General features: G+C 51.0%; 4 protein-coding genes across 4 annotated transcripts; all 4 read right to left on the reverse strand.

Annotated features, from left to right (window-relative positions):
- Positions 1 to 711: 711 nt before the first annotated feature.
- On the reverse strand, positions 712 to 2,391 carry VFPPC_11076 (ribophorin II; the record flags this gene model as incomplete). Its single annotated transcript, XM_022428739.1, has 5 exons — positions 712 to 718; positions 1,383 to 1,618; positions 1,666 to 1,953; positions 2,002 to 2,197; positions 2,270 to 2,391. 5 exons carry the CDS (start codon positions 2,389 to 2,391, stop codon positions 712 to 714), a joined length of 849 nt encoding a protein of 282 aa, XP_022284184.1.
- Positions 2,392 to 2,797: 406 nt separating this feature from the next.
- VFPPC_11075 (glutaminyl cyclase) lies at positions 2,798 to 3,971 on the reverse strand (the record flags this gene model as incomplete). Its single annotated transcript, XM_018289343.1, has 2 exons — positions 2,798 to 3,329; positions 3,382 to 3,971. 2 exons carry the CDS (start codon positions 3,969 to 3,971, stop codon positions 2,798 to 2,800), a joined length of 1,122 nt encoding a protein of 373 aa, XP_018140198.1.
- A 1,877-nt stretch (positions 3,972 to 5,848) lies between these two features.
- On the reverse strand, positions 5,849 to 10,812 carry VFPPC_11074 (paired amphipathic helix repeat domain-containing protein; the record flags this gene model as incomplete). Its single annotated transcript, XM_018289342.1, has 4 exons — positions 5,849 to 6,382; positions 6,442 to 9,556; positions 9,609 to 9,709; positions 10,207 to 10,812. The coding sequence occupies 4 exons, from the start codon at positions 10,810 to 10,812 to the stop codon at positions 5,849 to 5,851; spliced, it is 4,356 nt and encodes a 1,451-aa protein (XP_018140197.1).
- Positions 10,813 to 12,204: 1,392 nt separating this feature from the next.
- VFPPC_11073 (transcription initiation factor TFIID complex) lies at positions 12,205 to 16,569 on the reverse strand (the record flags this gene model as incomplete). The annotated part of the gene is made up of 1 exon (XM_018289341.1): positions 12,205 to 16,569. The coding sequence occupies one exon, from the start codon at positions 16,567 to 16,569 to the stop codon at positions 12,205 to 12,207; it is 4,365 nt and encodes a 1,454-aa protein (XP_018140196.1).
- Between the last annotated feature and the right edge of the window lie 817 nt (positions 16,570 to 17,386).

Genomic DNA, 17,386 nt, shown 5'->3' on the forward strand with positions numbered 1-17,386 from the left:
GTGAGTGAGTGAGTGGTGATGCCGAGGTTGAGTTGAGTTGAGTTGAGGTTGGGAGTGGGGCAGCTTATAAGAAGACGTCATGTGTTCTGCACGACTGTATTATTATGTTTAAATGCTTGTTCTAGGCTCAATTGTAAATTACATATGGTTTATAGATACTTGCTAGCCTTGTTGTCAAGGTTGCCAATGGCATGTCAACTTATAGTCATGGTTCATGTCACTGTCTACCTGCGAACTGGGGTGGCATGTACTCCGCGCAGCTCCAAAAGGACTGATGCAGTGCAAATAGACTTGGTTAAACGCTAAGATACCTGCCGAGCGTATAATTTGAACTTGACAACATTCACGTCTGTGGTAGTCATTGTATAAAGCTACGCCACTATAGTAAAGTTCTGTCGTGCTACCCACCTACACTCTGTGCAAGTCATTCCGATAAATTTGCATGGTACGTATTACTACCAGGTAGATAACCGGCTACTTCTAGCTAATACTCCTTCTCATCTCTACCAAAAGAAACCAACTAGAATAAGCTAGTCCTAAGAGAATAGCCTCGTTAGCAATAATTTGTAGGTAACCTATATACAATTTCGGATTACTTGTACCACTGGAGGCATATTTAGGAAGTGTAACAGCATACTCAGTTGATCAGAACTGAGAATAAAACTTCACACATGTTCCCAGACATCAAATAGTACAATGCTGCAAATACCACTAGGATCTAGGTCGTGTCAGACTTACGGATGAGTTTCTATATATGCTCATCTGGAGTTGACTCAAAATGTAGATACATTTCAGGCTACAGAGGAGTATAAACAAAGTGTTCAATTTGGAAGTTGACTCGGGATTGAGCTACATTTTAGACGTACAGATGAGTGATAATACGTGTTCACCTGGAGTTGACTTAGATGTAAAAACATTTCAGACGGACAGATGAGTTATACTATAATGCCCAACTTGGAAATCATCTGAAATCTAAATAAATTCAGGCTGCAGAGGGTTAAATAAAATGCTCCCCTTAATTGACTTGGATGGATATCCGAGACACGCGAGTTTCAACGCAATTCATATGAGAGTCCACAATACACAGCCTATGCACGACTACGGCAAGTAAGCTACATCAACCACAAGCAAATCTATCGATAGCAGACTCCATCCACGAATGAATCAGGCTTGCAAACCCATCAGCATAAATAGTAAGCTACCATCCATCCACTTCAACCGTCAGTGTCAAGTCCAATCCCAAACCACAACCGCAATCGTGCACAAACCTCCGAACCTGTCCCAACCGCAACAACCTTCAAGTCTATGTCTCCTATTGTACATTTTACACCTCTTCATTCATCGCTCACCTACGCAGGACACCAGATACAACTGATGCTTACCTCTCCCCAGCCACTCTTCGGCTCTGCACCTCCCCCAGAGCCTTCGTGCCGCTCAGAAACGCAACAGCAGCAACAACCCCCATCACCGGCAACGTCTGGAACAAGTTCCACGCACTGTAGTACAGGAAGAAGACGCCCTCCATGGCAATAATAGACCCGAAGAAGAGGGCATGCGAGAGTGGCGCATTACCCATCGCTTTCGAAGCATGGCTAAAGTTGCCGCCGAGGATGATCCACTACAAACGGTAAGCATGATTCAACGTAGGCGAGGTATGGAACGTACTCCGATGAAAAGAGCAGGCACGGTAGCCAGAACAGCTAGTGAAAAAACCAGCGACACAATCTTGGGCGGGTTCTTAGGATCCGAGCGGAAGATGTGGTGAATCTCGGCGAGCTTGCCGTACCGCAGGGGAGCAGCGGGACTAGGCGTGGGATGGCCCGGGTCCAGCTTGACGACGATGTCGAATACGGGCGTCACAGAGCCCTTGGTCGAGCCGGTCGAGCCAAGGATGAGGCTTGCTTCGAGGGGGGATTGCGTCGTGAGCAGCTGCGCGGGGAGGTCCTTGTGGCTCTGCACGGGTTAGTAGACTGCAATTGTGAATTGTGCTGCCCAACATACAATCTGGACGATTCCCTTGCCGGACTCCTTCAGAGTCAGAGGGAATGGCGCCTCCAGCCCTGAAGCTTCCTTGATGACCAGGAAAGCCTGGTGCGGTCTCTTGGCCTTGGACCCCTCCTTGGTGGTCAACGCAACCTTGAGAGTGTCCTGGTATCCGAACGTGATGGTCTTTTTGGCGCGGTCCGCATCGGAGAATCTGCAAAGGTCCAGTTAGTGATTCGTGCGTCAATTGACAGCTTCGCCGGTGGATGTCTTGGATGAAGCGTACTTCTCAACCGTCTTCTCGGAGGCTTTGGACCCCACGGAGACAGAGGCATCTGAAAAGGTCCACGAAGCAGCATGAGCTGCGCCGGCGAGAGCCAGCAGCGTCGAAGCTGCCGAGAAGCGCATTGTGTTGGTTTGGGGAGTTGTCGTGCAGCTTGAGGATAGCTAGGATGTTTAGAGTCTGGAGCTATGGGATGAGGTATACGTGGTTGAAGGTGGGGCGATGTGATTGGTTGGTGGGCACAGTGCGTACTGTGCTAGATTTCGTTGATGCCAACATTGAAAGCATCAAGATGTAAGCTGGACTTCGTAACATGGTGACAATTCTAAATGACCGTGATCTTCTTGATACATCACATGATTCATTCGTTGTAAATATTGCCAATTGATATCGCTAACCAGCTCAATCACTCGCACAGTCAACTGTTTATCTTATGCTAACTTTAGCCTCCATCAATTAAGCACAAATACCAATGCAACGCCCAACACCAAACACCATACATGTTACATGTTACAACCGACCTCTTGCATGCTACAACTCCGTCCTCTTGCTAAACACACTCCCCGTAGCGCTCCTCTCCTCCATCTTAGCAGCCTTCCTGTCCAAAAAGCCACCCAGCTCCATAAACTCAACCACATACGCCGTCACTATCCTCGCCCAGTCCCTCGTCGTCGGCAGATCCAAATGCTCCCCATCATCATCAATGTCATGCCACACGGGTGGGAAAGGGGACGGGATCAAGTGCAATATCTCTACGCCGCGGTGCATGAACGGGATGTGGTCGTCCTCGATGCCGGGGCGCCAGAACTCCTCTGGCTTTTTGTTCGTGTTCCAGAGAAACGGCTTGGTGGGCTTTGTCTCCAGCAGGTTCAGGTCGCGCATGCGCTTTTCCAGGGCGGCCATGTTTTTGTAAGTCCAGTGCGTGGTGAGGAAGTAGGACGGGATGCTGGGGTTGGGCGAGCCGAGGAGGTCGAGGAGCACGAAGAGGGATATGCTGTCGAGGGGGGTGCGGTAGGTGGACAGTGTTGGGTGGAAGTGGTTCTCCCATTCTTCTGCGAGGGATCTAGCTGGTATTAGTATTGAAGCTCACGATATCAATGCAACAGTGTACATACCTCGCGCCATATAACGAATCTGTATCCGTCCACTTCAGAAAGGCCTCCTCCCCATCCAGGAACAATATCTGAACGCCCTGCTTCTCCTCCAAGCCCCCATCGTCTTCTTTCCACTTCTTCGTCAGCGCCGCATCAATACTTCTCGCCACGTGCATCAGCATCGCACACGGCGCCGCAGAATCAATGGCGCCGACAAAACCAACAGGCTTAATCAGGCTGTCAAAGTGCGCCACAAGCGTCAACCGCGACACGTCACCGGGCTGCGTGTCTGGCGGATCCCGACGGAATATCAAGTTGGAAAACGGGACGTCTTTGTCGCCGCTGATGGGTGTTTTGGACGTTGAATTCTGCCATGAGAGCTCCCACGCCGGCAGGGTGGACTTGAAGAAGTCGACGAAGTGCTTTTGGGTCTTGTAGCTGCCCTCGGTGCCGGGGACGCGGGGGATAAGAATTGGCGCGAGGAGTTTGCCTTTGTGAATGTCGAAGTCGTCGCCCGGGGAGGGGATGTTGCGGAGGTCTTCGTCGGTGAGGGTGGAGAGGGCGGACGAGGGAGATGCTGCGAGCATCGCGAGGAGGATGCGGAGGAGCATGGTGATTATTGGCGGCATGTGGATCTCATTTCGGTAGGCGTCGACTTGGGTAGTCGCGAGTGGTACGGAGAGCGAGCCGTGATGCGATTTGCAGTCTGATGTTCAATACTGATGTTCAATCTGTCCTCAGACGTGGTGTTGAGTCGTCAAGTGTGGATGTCTGCTCTGGCCAGGTCAAGTCTGGTCCCTTATTCCAAATCTGTAGCGACCAGACATGGACACACATGCATGCGCCACTAGCCAGGCACTTGGCGCACTGGGGCCGCGAATCAGCGCCAAACATGGGGACCTGTAGGTCTGAGTGCCTCCATGTCCCAGTGCCACGTCTGGTCCGAGTCAGGGGTCTCAATGGAGCGCCACGGGGCAGTTCCATGTCCCTGGTCAACATCATGTTTGAAGTTCATGCATCGTTTCGCTTAACTCTGCCACCAGATCTGCCATCAATGTCCGATTTCACGACATGGCTTCTTCCAGATGTCGAGAATCCGAATGTAAGAGGCATGCTGCTACGGTACAAATCCAAGTACGGCATCCGTGGCAATTATGACGCCCATATACCTAGGTAGTTGGACCTGCATCTTGAAAGCAGAAACAAGAACTTACACAAATCGTTTTGCTACCACCTCCATTTCACTTATGACTCGTGAGCTCACTTGCTACCAGCCAGCTGATACGTTAACCAGCTACTAGACCGTCAAATCTACGTGCTACGGGCCGAAACCAGCACGTAACAAGGACGGAGTACATGCAAACAATCCCATTCCACACAACAGGTCAGTCATAGATGCTCGTGGTGGAAGTCTTGTTTCCCAAGGTAATCACTGGCCCTAAATCTAGGTAAGTTAATTCTATAATATGTCAACTGGTCTATAATCAAGGACTAAGTTTACAGCACTTGGGTCTCAACTACCTAGCTACATAAGGCGTCTTTGTTCGGATTCCTTGATACGTACTTCCCAGTAGCGTAGCAGGACGTTGCATTTAGAATAGAGAGTTCCTACACAAACATCCACCATCAGTATTGTTGACCCAAAGCGGTATGTCTTCAATGTTGAACATATTGATCCATTGCATAGTGCGCAAAGTGTAGGCAACTTGCAAGACGCTAGCCGTAATACAATATAATTTAGGGGTACACTATAAGTACCTACCTAGCTAGCTATATTACCACCAGAAAAGAGGTCAAGTTCGAGCGCCCTGGTCGTTTAGTCATACTTACCACGCTCATCAGACACAAGATGCTGGGTAGTCTAACAGGTTTCTAAATTCGTCTATTAGACAAATGTACCTTATAAGTTGTAGGGCCTCGTAACGTCTTGCAGACCAAATACCTGTGTGCAACGTATTTATTCCAGACTAGACAGTACACTTCTTAGGAGAAGATACCCAAGAATCCTGAGTAAATACTCCCATGTATAACCAGACTGTAGGCAGTACAAGACTTGGCTTAAATATATCTAACAACTGGCTGGGCATATACTTACAGATAACCACACTGTTAGTCCAACCTTGGAGAGCCCAGAATCAACAAGCATACTCCTAACCAGACATCAGTGCAACCTAGAACATACCAAAAATCCCCGCAATACTTACACCTCGCACTCACGCATCATAGAATCCACTACTTGCAGGCATCATCTCTCAAATCACATGCAGTAATCATTCATCATCTAAAATACACCCCATGCCATAAGGCTTCAAAACCCGAGCCACGCTGCATTGACCACTACAACAAGACAAGCACTAAAAACAGAGTAATCAATAATCCCTAACCCTATCCCTGGTATAAAAACATAGTCCTGTGCTCCGTGTCCGAACTGTCTGCCCTACCGTACATGTGCTGATTTGCTTTCCGCTTCCACCAGACGCTAGCATCACTAATCCATCTCAACGTCCCCACCCGGAGGCGCAACCCCATCATCCATCCACTTGCGAAAGTTCTTATTCTGCTCCTGAACTTCTTCGGGACTCATGTCCTTGGTCCATGAGGGGTTATGCACCATCTTTTCAACGAGTTTACTTTCGCGGTGCGCGCTGAGCGCCTTTGTGAACTTTTCTCGGCGCTCCCGCTCCTCCTGCGTCTTCGGGGACTGATCGTAGATGAAGTACTCGGATGTACCGGGGCCCCAGACCATTTTCGAGCTCTTGAGACAGATGCTGGTCGTTAGACTCTCATTGTATGACAGAGGCTTGGGGACTTCGTCTGAATCGGAGTCGGTGTCACCGGACGGCAGATTTCTCGTCAAGACCACCTTTTGCAGTCTGGAGCGGGGGATGCCCTCTGTGGGTTCAACCCGGATGAATGATGAGATGTAATATTGCCAACGCTCGCGGACCTGCATCTCGTCCATGTAAAACGTCGTTTCGTCGCGCTGCAGCCAACGAACCGTCGCTTCATTCTTTTGTGGGAACTACACGTACATGTTAGCAAATCACTACAGGAAACTTGTACCTGGATATAATAACTCACCCAGCAAATGACAAAAATGTCGCCGTCCTTAACGCACTTCTCTGCAAACTTTCGCGCCGAGATTTCCGTCTGGTAGCTGGTCTCCTCCTTCTCCCGGCTAGTCAGATACTGATGGATCAGGTCGGGCGTCTTCTCCTTGGCATCAGTGCTGCTGCAGGTCAGAGCCAGTCGGCACAGCGTCTTGAGGAGATCCTGAATAGTGTACAGCTTCCATCCGTTCTTAAGGTAGTAGTGGCGCAACACATCCTGGTAGCGGTTCTCGTCAACCTCGCCGGTGATGTACTCCTCTATCAGCTCCACGGTCTTGGGCCAAAACATCTCGGGGTCATCGGTCGGCTCAAAGAACGTCATGTGGTTCTCAGTGAAGCCAATGTCCCTCGCTGGCTTGGGTCTGTTAAGACGCTCAATCGCTTGAGAAACAAGCTCGTGGCTTTCCTTGATGTCCAGCAGGCGGTTGTAGAGCGTCTGGAAGATGTTAAAGAAGACGTAAATGGTCTGATTACAGAAGAAGTTGTACCAGGGCCGCGTGAAGAAGCCGTCCGCTTTCAACTCGCCGCCTTCGTCAAGGAGAGCATTGTCGCCGCCAACAACAACCGGCTTAGGGATGGTTGGCATCCACCGCTCATTTGAGACTTCTGGCACGGCAGCCTCCTCGGGCGCATCGCCCATCTCCTCCTCATTGGCCGACGTGACATCAGGAGTGGTCTCCTTGCTTCCAGAGGCGGCACTATCTTCCTTCTGGCTGCGAGGCTTGCTGCCGTTGCGCACGGGGTCCAATACTCCCCTAAGTAGGTCCCCTTTCTTGCCATTACGGCGGCTTCGTCCGTTCGTCAGCTCAGCAGGAGTAGAGTCCTCGTTATCATCTTCGCCGGAATCTGGTTGCATTTTCGGTAGCTTGTCCTGATACATCTCTTCCGGAAGGTCAAAGAATGCTGGGACGAACGTCTCAAAAAAGTCCAAAATTCTCTCCTTCTCCTGAGTGCTGTGCTGTCCGTTGTGCATGCTGTAGAGCATCATCAGGCGGAGCAGCTGCAGAATGACCTGCTTGTTGTTAAAGTCCCAAACCAACTGGTGACGAGGAGCCTTGCCTTTGAGAGCACGTTCACGGCGCTGCTCCTCATGCTTGGTCTTGATGACATCAACCAGGTGCTTGGCAGTGAGGTTCCGCTTGTCGGTAGATTTGACGAGGATGCCCATGTGATCCAGGCTCTTGAGGTGCATGTTCTCCGTCTGCGCATGCCAGACCTTCTCCCATTCGCGCTGCGAGAAGCGCCACTCCTCGTCCTTCTGTCTCATGCGGGCCAGCAGGACTGGCACCACGTCAAAGGGGTGGCTGTACATGTCATTGACGACATCGATACCCCTCTCACCGTAAATCTTCTTACAGATTCTCTTGAATATTGACGTGCTTTGGCCAGCAAGTGCCGCAGGCATATGGAAAGACTCTCTCTCCGCGGCTGACATGGCAAGCATCTGCTGCGCAATCGGTTCCAGAAGCTGAATACACTTAAGATTGGCCTCGATGTTGAAGTCATAATCATGGCGTTCCTCTTCAATCCTGTGAAGGCCCTCTTCGAACTGGTTCTTACGGTGAGCTACAAAGCCAGAATCCTCACTAGCCCAGGTTGGGTGGGACGCCCACTGGTCATTGAGAACCGAGTGGCACAGCTCGTCGCGGCCACTGCAGGGCTTCAAGCGCTCTCTCTTGGGAAGAAGTCTGTAGCTAGGGCCGTATCCTCGGCAATTACTGAGCGACAGCTTCTCCGTGGGAGGTGCTGGCTGATTCTCAATGACGACATCCTGAGAGTCCACGCCAACAAACGTCTTCCAAAACGTCATCAGGTCTGGGTTGGCTCCGATGAACAGAGCGCCCTTGTGGAACAGAGTATTTCGGTCAATGATCCCCTGGCTGAAAAGATTGCAAAGCTTCAAAAACTCGTTCATCGACGATCGGTTGCTGAGGAATTTCTTCACCCGTTCGAAGAAGGCGATTTCTTCCTGGTTGGACGTGGCAGATGGACGAGGGGGATACGGCTCAGGCATAACCGGAGTGAGCGTAGGTTCGATAGTTGAAGGATCTCCGGTAGCCCTGGCATGACTGACTTTTGTTCGCTTGCCGGTGCCATTAACAACGCTTTGTTGAAGTCGATTCACAGCATTTGTCTCGGGAAGGGCCGCTTCAGCAACAGCAGCCTGCTTGTCACCGCGAGGTCTTTTCTTATTGTCCTTGCTGGCGCTGGGCGGAGGCGCAAAGCTGCCCAGCGGAGGCATCTTTTGCCCGCCAGGCTGGGGGGTGTGACTTGGCCCAGCAGGAGCGCCATCATCACCACGGCCGGGAGTCGCCTTGGCCTGTCCCGCAGACTCGGGTAGGAACTGTTTGAAGTCTTCAAGCAGGTCTGGCGCAGCATTGAACAGAGTTGTGACCTGAGCGTACACATCCTGAATAGGCTTCTGTTCCCGCTGATAAGTTTGGAGTATCTCGAGGAATTGTTTGTAGATCTCGGGCTTATCCTGAAAGCGGTTCTTGATTTTGTTGACATAACTAATGGCGTGATTGAACTCAACAGGACCGCGGCGCTCCATGTTGGCTTGGTTGCCTGCGCCAACATTGGCTCCTCCCGGTCCTGATGTTGGACCTGGGGTCTGTCTTGACCCGGGCGCGTTGGCAGCACCAGGTTGCCCCTGAGCCGCATTTCTTTGCGAAGAGCCAGGGGCATCAAACGCGCCGCTTTGGGCTGCGGCCTGAACAAAGAGACTGGCTCCGTTTTGTACAGGCGTGCTAAAGTTCGCCTCGGGGCTCTCAATGCTATGTTGCGAGCGTTGCTGCTGCTGCTGTTGTTGTGATTGCGGCGGCTGCTGTTGCTGCCATTGACTGCCGCGCTCTGGAAATAGAGGCTGGCTCATACCAGGGCCACCATGTTCTCCCTGACCACGTCCAGCTATGGACTGTACGGTAGTGCCCATCGGAGTTGTCACTCGAATCGTGTTTGGATCGTTTCCGGCGCCGCACTCAATCCTGTAGCCGGGAGGCAGAAAGGTGTTGAAGCCCTGAATGAGGTTAGGATGCCCAGCAAACAGCTCCGAGACCCGGTTAATGACGCCCGGTGTATCAATGCTAAGTTCATGTTAATGACAGTCCAGTATTCCAGGCACAGAAGCACACATACGCTTGACTCTTGAAATCTTTCATAATGTCCAAGAACCTGTTATAAACATCGGGCTGGTCGTGAAACTGGACCTTGACTTGGTCCAAGTAGGTTAACGCATCCTAGGTAGCCACAGTTAGCGCATCGTTCGCACAATCGTCATATAGCGAAAGAATGTCAAAATATACGCCAAAATGCCGATGGAGTGCCCATCGCTCAATGTCATCACCACACAGATCAACCACGCGCTGTCCACCTTCTCGAAAGGCCTCCAGTAGCTCTGGAGTAGCAGCAAGGCCAAGGACCCAAGTCCTGCGTGAAGTCATTTGCGCAGTGCAGCAGTTGAGATGTCTGCCGGTAGGCATATGATGAAGGCGCTAACTCTGTTTCGCTTGAGACAGGTTGTGACTTTAGTTGTAAAGAGAGTACTCCCAAAGAAACCTTTCCTCAGGAATACAAAGAATAGAAGACCAAATTGGCAACAAACGGCATTTGTTCAAAGACAAACGGAAGGACAGAAGAACGCCGCAGTGCAAACGTCACCCCCATGTGACGACCAGTGAACAACAGAAAATTCATCCAATGACAAAAGTGCCGGCTAGGACACATATCAACTCACATTAAGAATCGGCTGCTGGCCCTGTGTGATCCCCCCCGGAATCTGATGTCCGCCAGGCGTCACGCCTACAATCGCCGCAGCTCCCTTAGCTGCCGCTCCGCGATCCTGCTGTCCAGGCTGCTGCTGTGCCTGAGGGCCGCCAAATCCCGCAGCCGAAGCCGGGGCCGGCTGCCCAGCACTCGGAGGAGCTTGCGAATGCCCAATCGGCGCATACATCTGATGCTGTTGAGACGCAGCACCGCTCTGCTGGAGGGGACCCCCAAAATTGACAGGCCCCGACGGCGCGCCCAGAGAAGCACCAGGCGGCGGCGGGTTGCCACTATGATTCGCAAGCAGACCCCCCGGACTGTGTATAGCACCCGGGATCCGCGATGCCACAGGCTGGTGAATCGGGATGGAGCCAGCGCTGCTCTGATGAGGCACCCCAGGACCCTGCTGGTACCGATCGGCTTGTTCTCTCTCCCGGTCGCGTTCGCGTTCTCTCTCTCGCTCTTGGTCACGGCGCATATCTTCGTGCTGCTGCATGGCGCGGTGTCGGTCGTCCATTTCGCGATCGCGATCGTACGGCGGACCACCACTGCGCCCGTGGAGGTTCTGGTTATTCATGCTCTTTCAAAACTACAAGACGGCGTCAGCATAAATTCACTGTTCCCAATATCAACCTGCAAAGTGTCACAACTTCCACGCTCATGACAAAACAGTCAAGTCAATGTCGTTGTGGGCGGGCAGTCCAGACGCAGAGCTCAACCCGTGCCCCCGATCGCGGTCGGCGACAAAGGGCAAAAAAAAGGCAGGAACAAGTACTCACAGCTCGTAGGGCAAACCTAGACCAATGAATATCTACATGGATGCAGATATTGTAAAGCTTGAGGTCTCAGGCTCGGCAGGTAAGAAAGAAGGAAAAACAAATACAAAGAGGTTTGTGGTGGGCAAAAAACAAGAGGTGAAGCAGACGCACCGAGAGAAGCCGTGGTGCAAACTTGGGAAGCTCTCCTGGAGAAGTGGCAGAGGGTGACGAGATCTGACGGGGCCTCGCACAACCGCAATTGCGGGTCATTCCGCGTCACGTGGTGATAAGGTAGGCGGGTGGGGTCTTATCGCACATGCGGGCATGACGAGGCTGACCATTGAGGTGGCTGGACTGGTCAGCAAATCCACAAGAAACCCACAAACTGGGTCGGGGTCTCAGCCTCGCGGTTGGTAGGGGGAATGGGCGAACAGGAAAATGGGAAGCGTGCAACTTGCACATGAGATCGATGCAAGTAAAAAGTCAATTGTGATGACAAATGGGAAAATAGGCATAATGCAAATTTCACATTAATCGATGCAGAGTAAAAAGTGAAATGGCATAATAAATAGTAAAAATAGGAATAATGCAAAAATATAGAATGTCAATTGTGATGATAAATAGAAAATAGAAATAATGCAAATTCCACATAAAATCAATACAGAGTAAAAGTTGACTGGAATCATAAACAGTAAAAATAGAAACAATGCAGAAACTTAGAGTGAAAAGTTTACTAGATGATAGACGCTTAAAAAAAAAATTACAATCTCACATAGAATGAATACAGAGTGGAAAGTTTGTAATAAACAAGAAAACGGGAAACATGCAAACCTCACATCGAATGCAGAGCAATCGTATTGGATTCAATTCCATCATTTCTAGACTGTTTCTAGTCTACTGATTGCCTACACCCAACTCCATGCGAATACCCTGATGATCTTCAACAACATGCCTGAAGGATACTATCCCCTATCCTCGCTATCATACACATGAAACATAAACCAAGGAGATGTATGGAATAGTGAACCAACAACACCTACTCGCTCTATAGGACATATCTACCTTTCGCCTTCATCCTCTTCCACTTCACTGGGTTCACTGGGGGGCGGAGTCAACAATGCCAAGACCTGCGTCCTTTGACGTGTCATTGCGCCTCTATACCACCCAGAATTTGTGGCTGTTGCAGCCCCTGTGGCGTCCTTTTTCTCTCTCTAAGATGCGGGTGGTGGTTGCGGCTTTCGGATAATCTTGATCTTTGGCCTTGCACTGACTGGTGTCGCCGAGGCAGGAGGGCTGCGGGCCTTCCCAACGGACGGTGTGGCAACTTTTGTGTCAATAGTGACCTTTGGCGTTGATTGAGGAGCCGGAGAAGCGCTGCCCGGCAGCGGTTTGCGCACACCATCGCCCGAAGGAAGCGGTTTCCTGGGTTTGGCAGTGATGCTGTCTTTTGGTGCGCTTCCTGGCGACGGTTCCTTGGGGGCTCCCGTGGGGAGAGCCGTTCTAACACCTGACGAGGATCCGAGTGGAACTCCAAGAATGACAGCCAGACGCTTGGAATTACCAGTTTTCAATGTCACTATACGTCTCTTCTTGGAAGGCTTATCGCCGTTAGTTGTGGATGACTCGGTCCTTGGACGCTTTGGCAACGGCGTGCCGTGTGCATTTTCTGGCCGAGGTCGTTTCGGTGCCGCCGACGCCGGGGTTGAGACACCGCCAATATCTGTCTTACTCGTCCCATTAATATGTGGTACTGAAGCTGCAACAATTGTGTCGACTTCACTCTTTGCTGGTGCAGGTGTCGGCCTCTGAGATGCAGAAGCCTTGCCTGTGTTGATCTTGATAGATGATGTTCTGGGAAGAGGAGCCGGTCGCGGGGCTTCGACTGCTGCAGGGAAAGAGATGGGATGCTTTGGCTGCGTCTTGTAGTGAGACTTGAACTTCAAGATGAGTCGGTCAGCCAACTTCTGAGCCGACCTCTCCACCTTCCAGGCCTTGGGTAGATTAAGCGTTAGCACCCAACCTTCGGCCTCTTCGAACATCATGGCTGCAAGATCTAGCAAGTTCTCAACCTCGGTCCGTCCAAGGCTGGGATGGTCAAGCGCTTTACGCATTGCGTTGCTGTAATGTCTTTCATCCTTGACGTACATCTCGTCCATTTCTTTTCGGAGAGCCTTCAAAGCAGCGTCCAGATTTTCTTTGCGGGCAAACATTTCCTTTCTCGCCTCAATTTCTTGGGCACTATCCTGTACCAAGAGAAGCGTCTCGTCCGCATCGTTAGTGGCCGGTTCGTTCTTAACGATCGTGGAATGCTCTCCAAAGGCGATTGCGGCAAGACCACTTGCCATGGCTTGTATGAGCTTGTTGCGAACAAATGGAGATCTGTCTGTCATGAGTGCATACAGGAAGAAAGTGAAGACAGTTGGATCCATCATGGCACCCAGGTCGATGAGCGCTTCAAAGGCTTTGATGCGAATCAGGTCTCGAGTCCCGTCCAGCAAATATTGCGCAAAATCACCGTAGCTCTTGGGGATGACCTCTGCCTTCATCAGCCGCTGCTTTGCGTCCAAACCAGCAATGGTCCACACATTTCGGTATGAGTTGGTCCACTCGTCACGGCGCAGGACTCGTTCAATTTGTTCCATGGCCCGCTCCAAGAATTGTCGCTCGTCCTCATCGAGAGCTTTGCTCTGGCGGGAGAGCCAGTCGTCCTTTTTAGATGGGATGAGAGAGGTGGCCAAGGCTTCGACTAGTGCTGCAATGTAGAAGTGGTCAGAGTAAGGGTTGTCTTCATTGTTGTTGAACAGGAGCTGATCCAAGATGAACTGTCGAGCTTCCAGGGGGCAGCGGTATGTGTGGTCACGGACTTCGGAGATGGCTTTGATCACCGCACGTCGAACCATGTACTGTTTCTTGTCGGTGAAATCATTCGGGTACGGCTGGTTGGTCTGCTGGTAGCAGAACATTTCCCGGAATGCCCTCATGAGCTGCCTCAAGCCCAACAATGGGATGTCCTTGATATTTGACTGCCGTGGCAATGCCTCGGCAGCCATGGTCCGAATGCCGTGGAAATATCTCTTGTCGATCAGGGTCCGGACGAGGAAGCCAGAGGCAATAGGATGAAGCGGCCCGTTCGCCAGATAGAGCATGGCATCCTGCTGCGCAACCACATCCCTATCTTGCTGAAGTTGCGAGACATACATGTACGGCTCGAGAGTGCGCTTCATATCACACGCCCACTCAAAATCCGCATCAACACGTATCCACTCGTAAGATTCCTGGTCCATCTTTCGTTCCGTTTCGGGGTCCCATTCTATTAGTTCCCAGTCCCTGAGATCATCAGGGGTTTGAAGCACATCTCCAAGACAATAAAGCAGAGCGTCGTCCGCGTTCTCTGTAATCTCCATACTTCCGCCACCACTGTGCTTCTCTTTCATGCGCCTTGTCCGCTTCAGCCGCTTGTATTTGGTGTTGTAAGGAATTTCAAATTTTGTTGATCGGGTCGCATCCTCTCGGATCTCAAGTATGTGCTCATAAGGGGTTCCATCAGCCTCGTGGATCCGCACAGTCATAGGTCCCGTAAACAATGGCTGTACCTCTCCCAGCTTCATGCCAGCTCGTCGCTCTTTGACAACCCGAAGAAAGTCGTCCCTTTCCAAGCCAATAGTTTTCTTGGCTACCTGGTGCTGAATCTGATTAAGCGTCAACTCCACGCAAAGCCTCTTCTTGTTGAACTTGGCCTTGACATCGAATCTGGGACAGCCTGAGCCGTATACCCACTGATTCCAAAAGGCCTCTAACCGGTAACGGGAACCCTTTTCGCACACCGCCCTGAATTTCTCCGTATCAAGAATTGTTGACCTGTCGCTACTTTCAATCTGGGCTTTGGTCAGGAACTTTTGCAGGATTCTAGTCAGGCCATGGCCGCCAGAGGCTTTGATCATTCGTTTGTCAAGAATAAAGAAGACCACTGGCACTTTCAAGGACATGAAATCCATTTCAAATTCACCCAAATGCAAGTTTGGACCCAGATCGAATAGTGACGGCCGGTCAATGTCGACATCCACCAGTTTGTCCGACATGATTTTCATGCGAAATCGGTGTTCGTTGTTGCCACAGAGCTTCTTCATGAATAAGTCCGTCATGTAGTGGGCAATGCCCAAAACAAGCCAGAGGTCATTTCGAGTATTGGGTATCATGTTAATTCCAATCCACTGGTACGTCAGCGTGAAGACAATTTTCTTGGTTGTCTCGATCTCCGTGTCGATAATGTCCTCTGGAAAGAGTAGGCGAGTACTTATAAATGCCAGAGAGTGCAACGGCACAGTGTCTTCGACCATATCCTCGAGGAACAGAACTTTGAAATTGCCAAAGGGATATTTGGCAAACGTATACGTCAAAAAGTCTGCTGCCATTGTCAGGGCTGCGCCTGTATTGCGTACCCAGTCACCACGACCAGGCAAGCAGTAGGCGTGGACCTTGAGCGCACTCGTGCCGAGCTTCACTTCATCCTCCTCTGTTCTAAATTCAGACGACAAATCGATATGCTCAAACGGGCCAATGGCAAATCCCAGCTTTTGCACTGACGCCTTCTTCTCCGGCTCAAATGTCATAATCTTCTTGTGGTCATTTTGGGGGTCGATAGTCTCCTCCATGAGAAACCCTGAGCAAACGACAGTCATTTCTCGAAGCTTGTCCTCTTCCGCGAGCATCGTCTTACGATCATCGTGATCATGCGGCTTGTCGACGCCATTTCCCATGGTATCCTTTTGCGTAGCCAATGCTTGGTCAAGCGCGTCTCCAAGAGTCCGTGGAAATCGAATGGATATCCTCCAGTCACATCGGGCACCGTGATCGTCGACGCAGGGGAAGATACACGCAGTACCTGGTTGGATTGAATGTCGAGTATACATGTGCGTGTATCGATTGTCAAGAGCGTCAACTCCGACGAAATGCAGTCCATCGCGAGGGTTCTTATTCGTAAACGGTATGGTGATTTTGAACTGCTTGTGGCCCTTGTCGATGCCATCGAGGTTTGACGTAGATTTCCTGATAATCAACTTGGGCCGTTCGCTTTCTTTCCCTCCTCGAAGACTAATTTTTAACGATCCGTAGACTGGTGTGCATCCCTCGATCTCTCTATTCTCGGCGGGGACATCAGTCTTTCGGTTGTGAAAGACGTTTCGGGCTCTCTTCCGCCGCAGATCGTGATGTTCGGCTTTCCATCTCCAGCTGGTGGGATGAGAGAGCCTCTTGTAGGGGTCCTCGTATTCGACGACTGCCTTTCGTTTTTGCCCTTCTATCGCTTCACCGTGGGCCTCGCGCATCTCGGTAAGAATGACATTGTCGGTGTCGATTTCGCAGTGGGCGGCATCAAGATGTACCTCCTCGACCTTGTCTGAGAAGATGACAATGTAGATGTCGACGGTGCCAGCGATTTTTCTCTCGCGAAAGTTCACATCCAGGTTTGCCTCCTGCTTGATGACAAAGAATTCCTGGACCGGGTCGTCCTTAATCGGAGGTAGATCATCGCTTGCGTCCAGCAGAGGGTGCTGCACTTTACTGTCAAGCAGCGACATGGTGTCGAGATTAGTGGCCTGTCTGAATATCCGTCGACAAAATCGAAAAACGATTCTGCCTTGGATTCGGTGGGTTGTTGCCGTCGGTCCCAAGCTCCCTGAGCGCGATGGGTCTTCACAGACCTCGCATCAGCGAGCGCCGTTGCCTATTCCCTATATGCACATTCGAATATCGGGGTGTCACTAGGAATCAATCACATGCATATCAGACGGCTGCTGGGCGAAACGAATGCCGGGTCGAAGAGATACGCGGTCGAAGAGGTGTACACGGAAGATCGGGACAGAGTTGGTTTCGAAGAAGTAATCAGAGCGTAACGTTGGGAGGTGCGTGTCTCTTTCGACGTCGTGCGCTGAAAGAAGCAAAAAGAATGGCAGCGCAGAGGCGCAGGCTACACGTGGAATGTATTCGGGCGCGCAAAGGTGGAAAGCGCGAGGCGTGAGGTGTGAAGAGTGAATTGTACGGAGGAAAGGTGAATTTGGTGCCGCGCATTTGTCGGTCTTGAAAATGATGGGAGAGTTCGCGAGCTTGGATGGCCGACAGCGCACGGACCACTTGAAGGTGTTGTCAAGGATGCGTAGAGAAAGTGGGTCCCAAAGCTTCTGCTCGTCAAGGTTCACGCTTCCATTGTCCAGCTACAGGTCATGTAAACACAAGTAGAACCTTAACCCAGGAACCAGTCGGTCAGAGACGCTTTAATTTATGGACATGATTCATCGGGTATCTTATATGTACCTAGAAGCTAAACATGATACTCCTGCACCGAACTCATATTGCGCTGGAAAACACCAGCGCTACAACGGCTAATCTCCATGCTCC

The sequence above is a fragment of the Pochonia chlamydosporia genome, chromosome 6, assembly GCF_001653235.2.
Source record: "Pochonia chlamydosporia 170 chromosome 6, whole genome shotgun sequence".
Taxonomy (NCBI): Eukaryota; Fungi; Ascomycota; class Sordariomycetes; order Hypocreales; family Clavicipitaceae; genus Pochonia; species Pochonia chlamydosporia.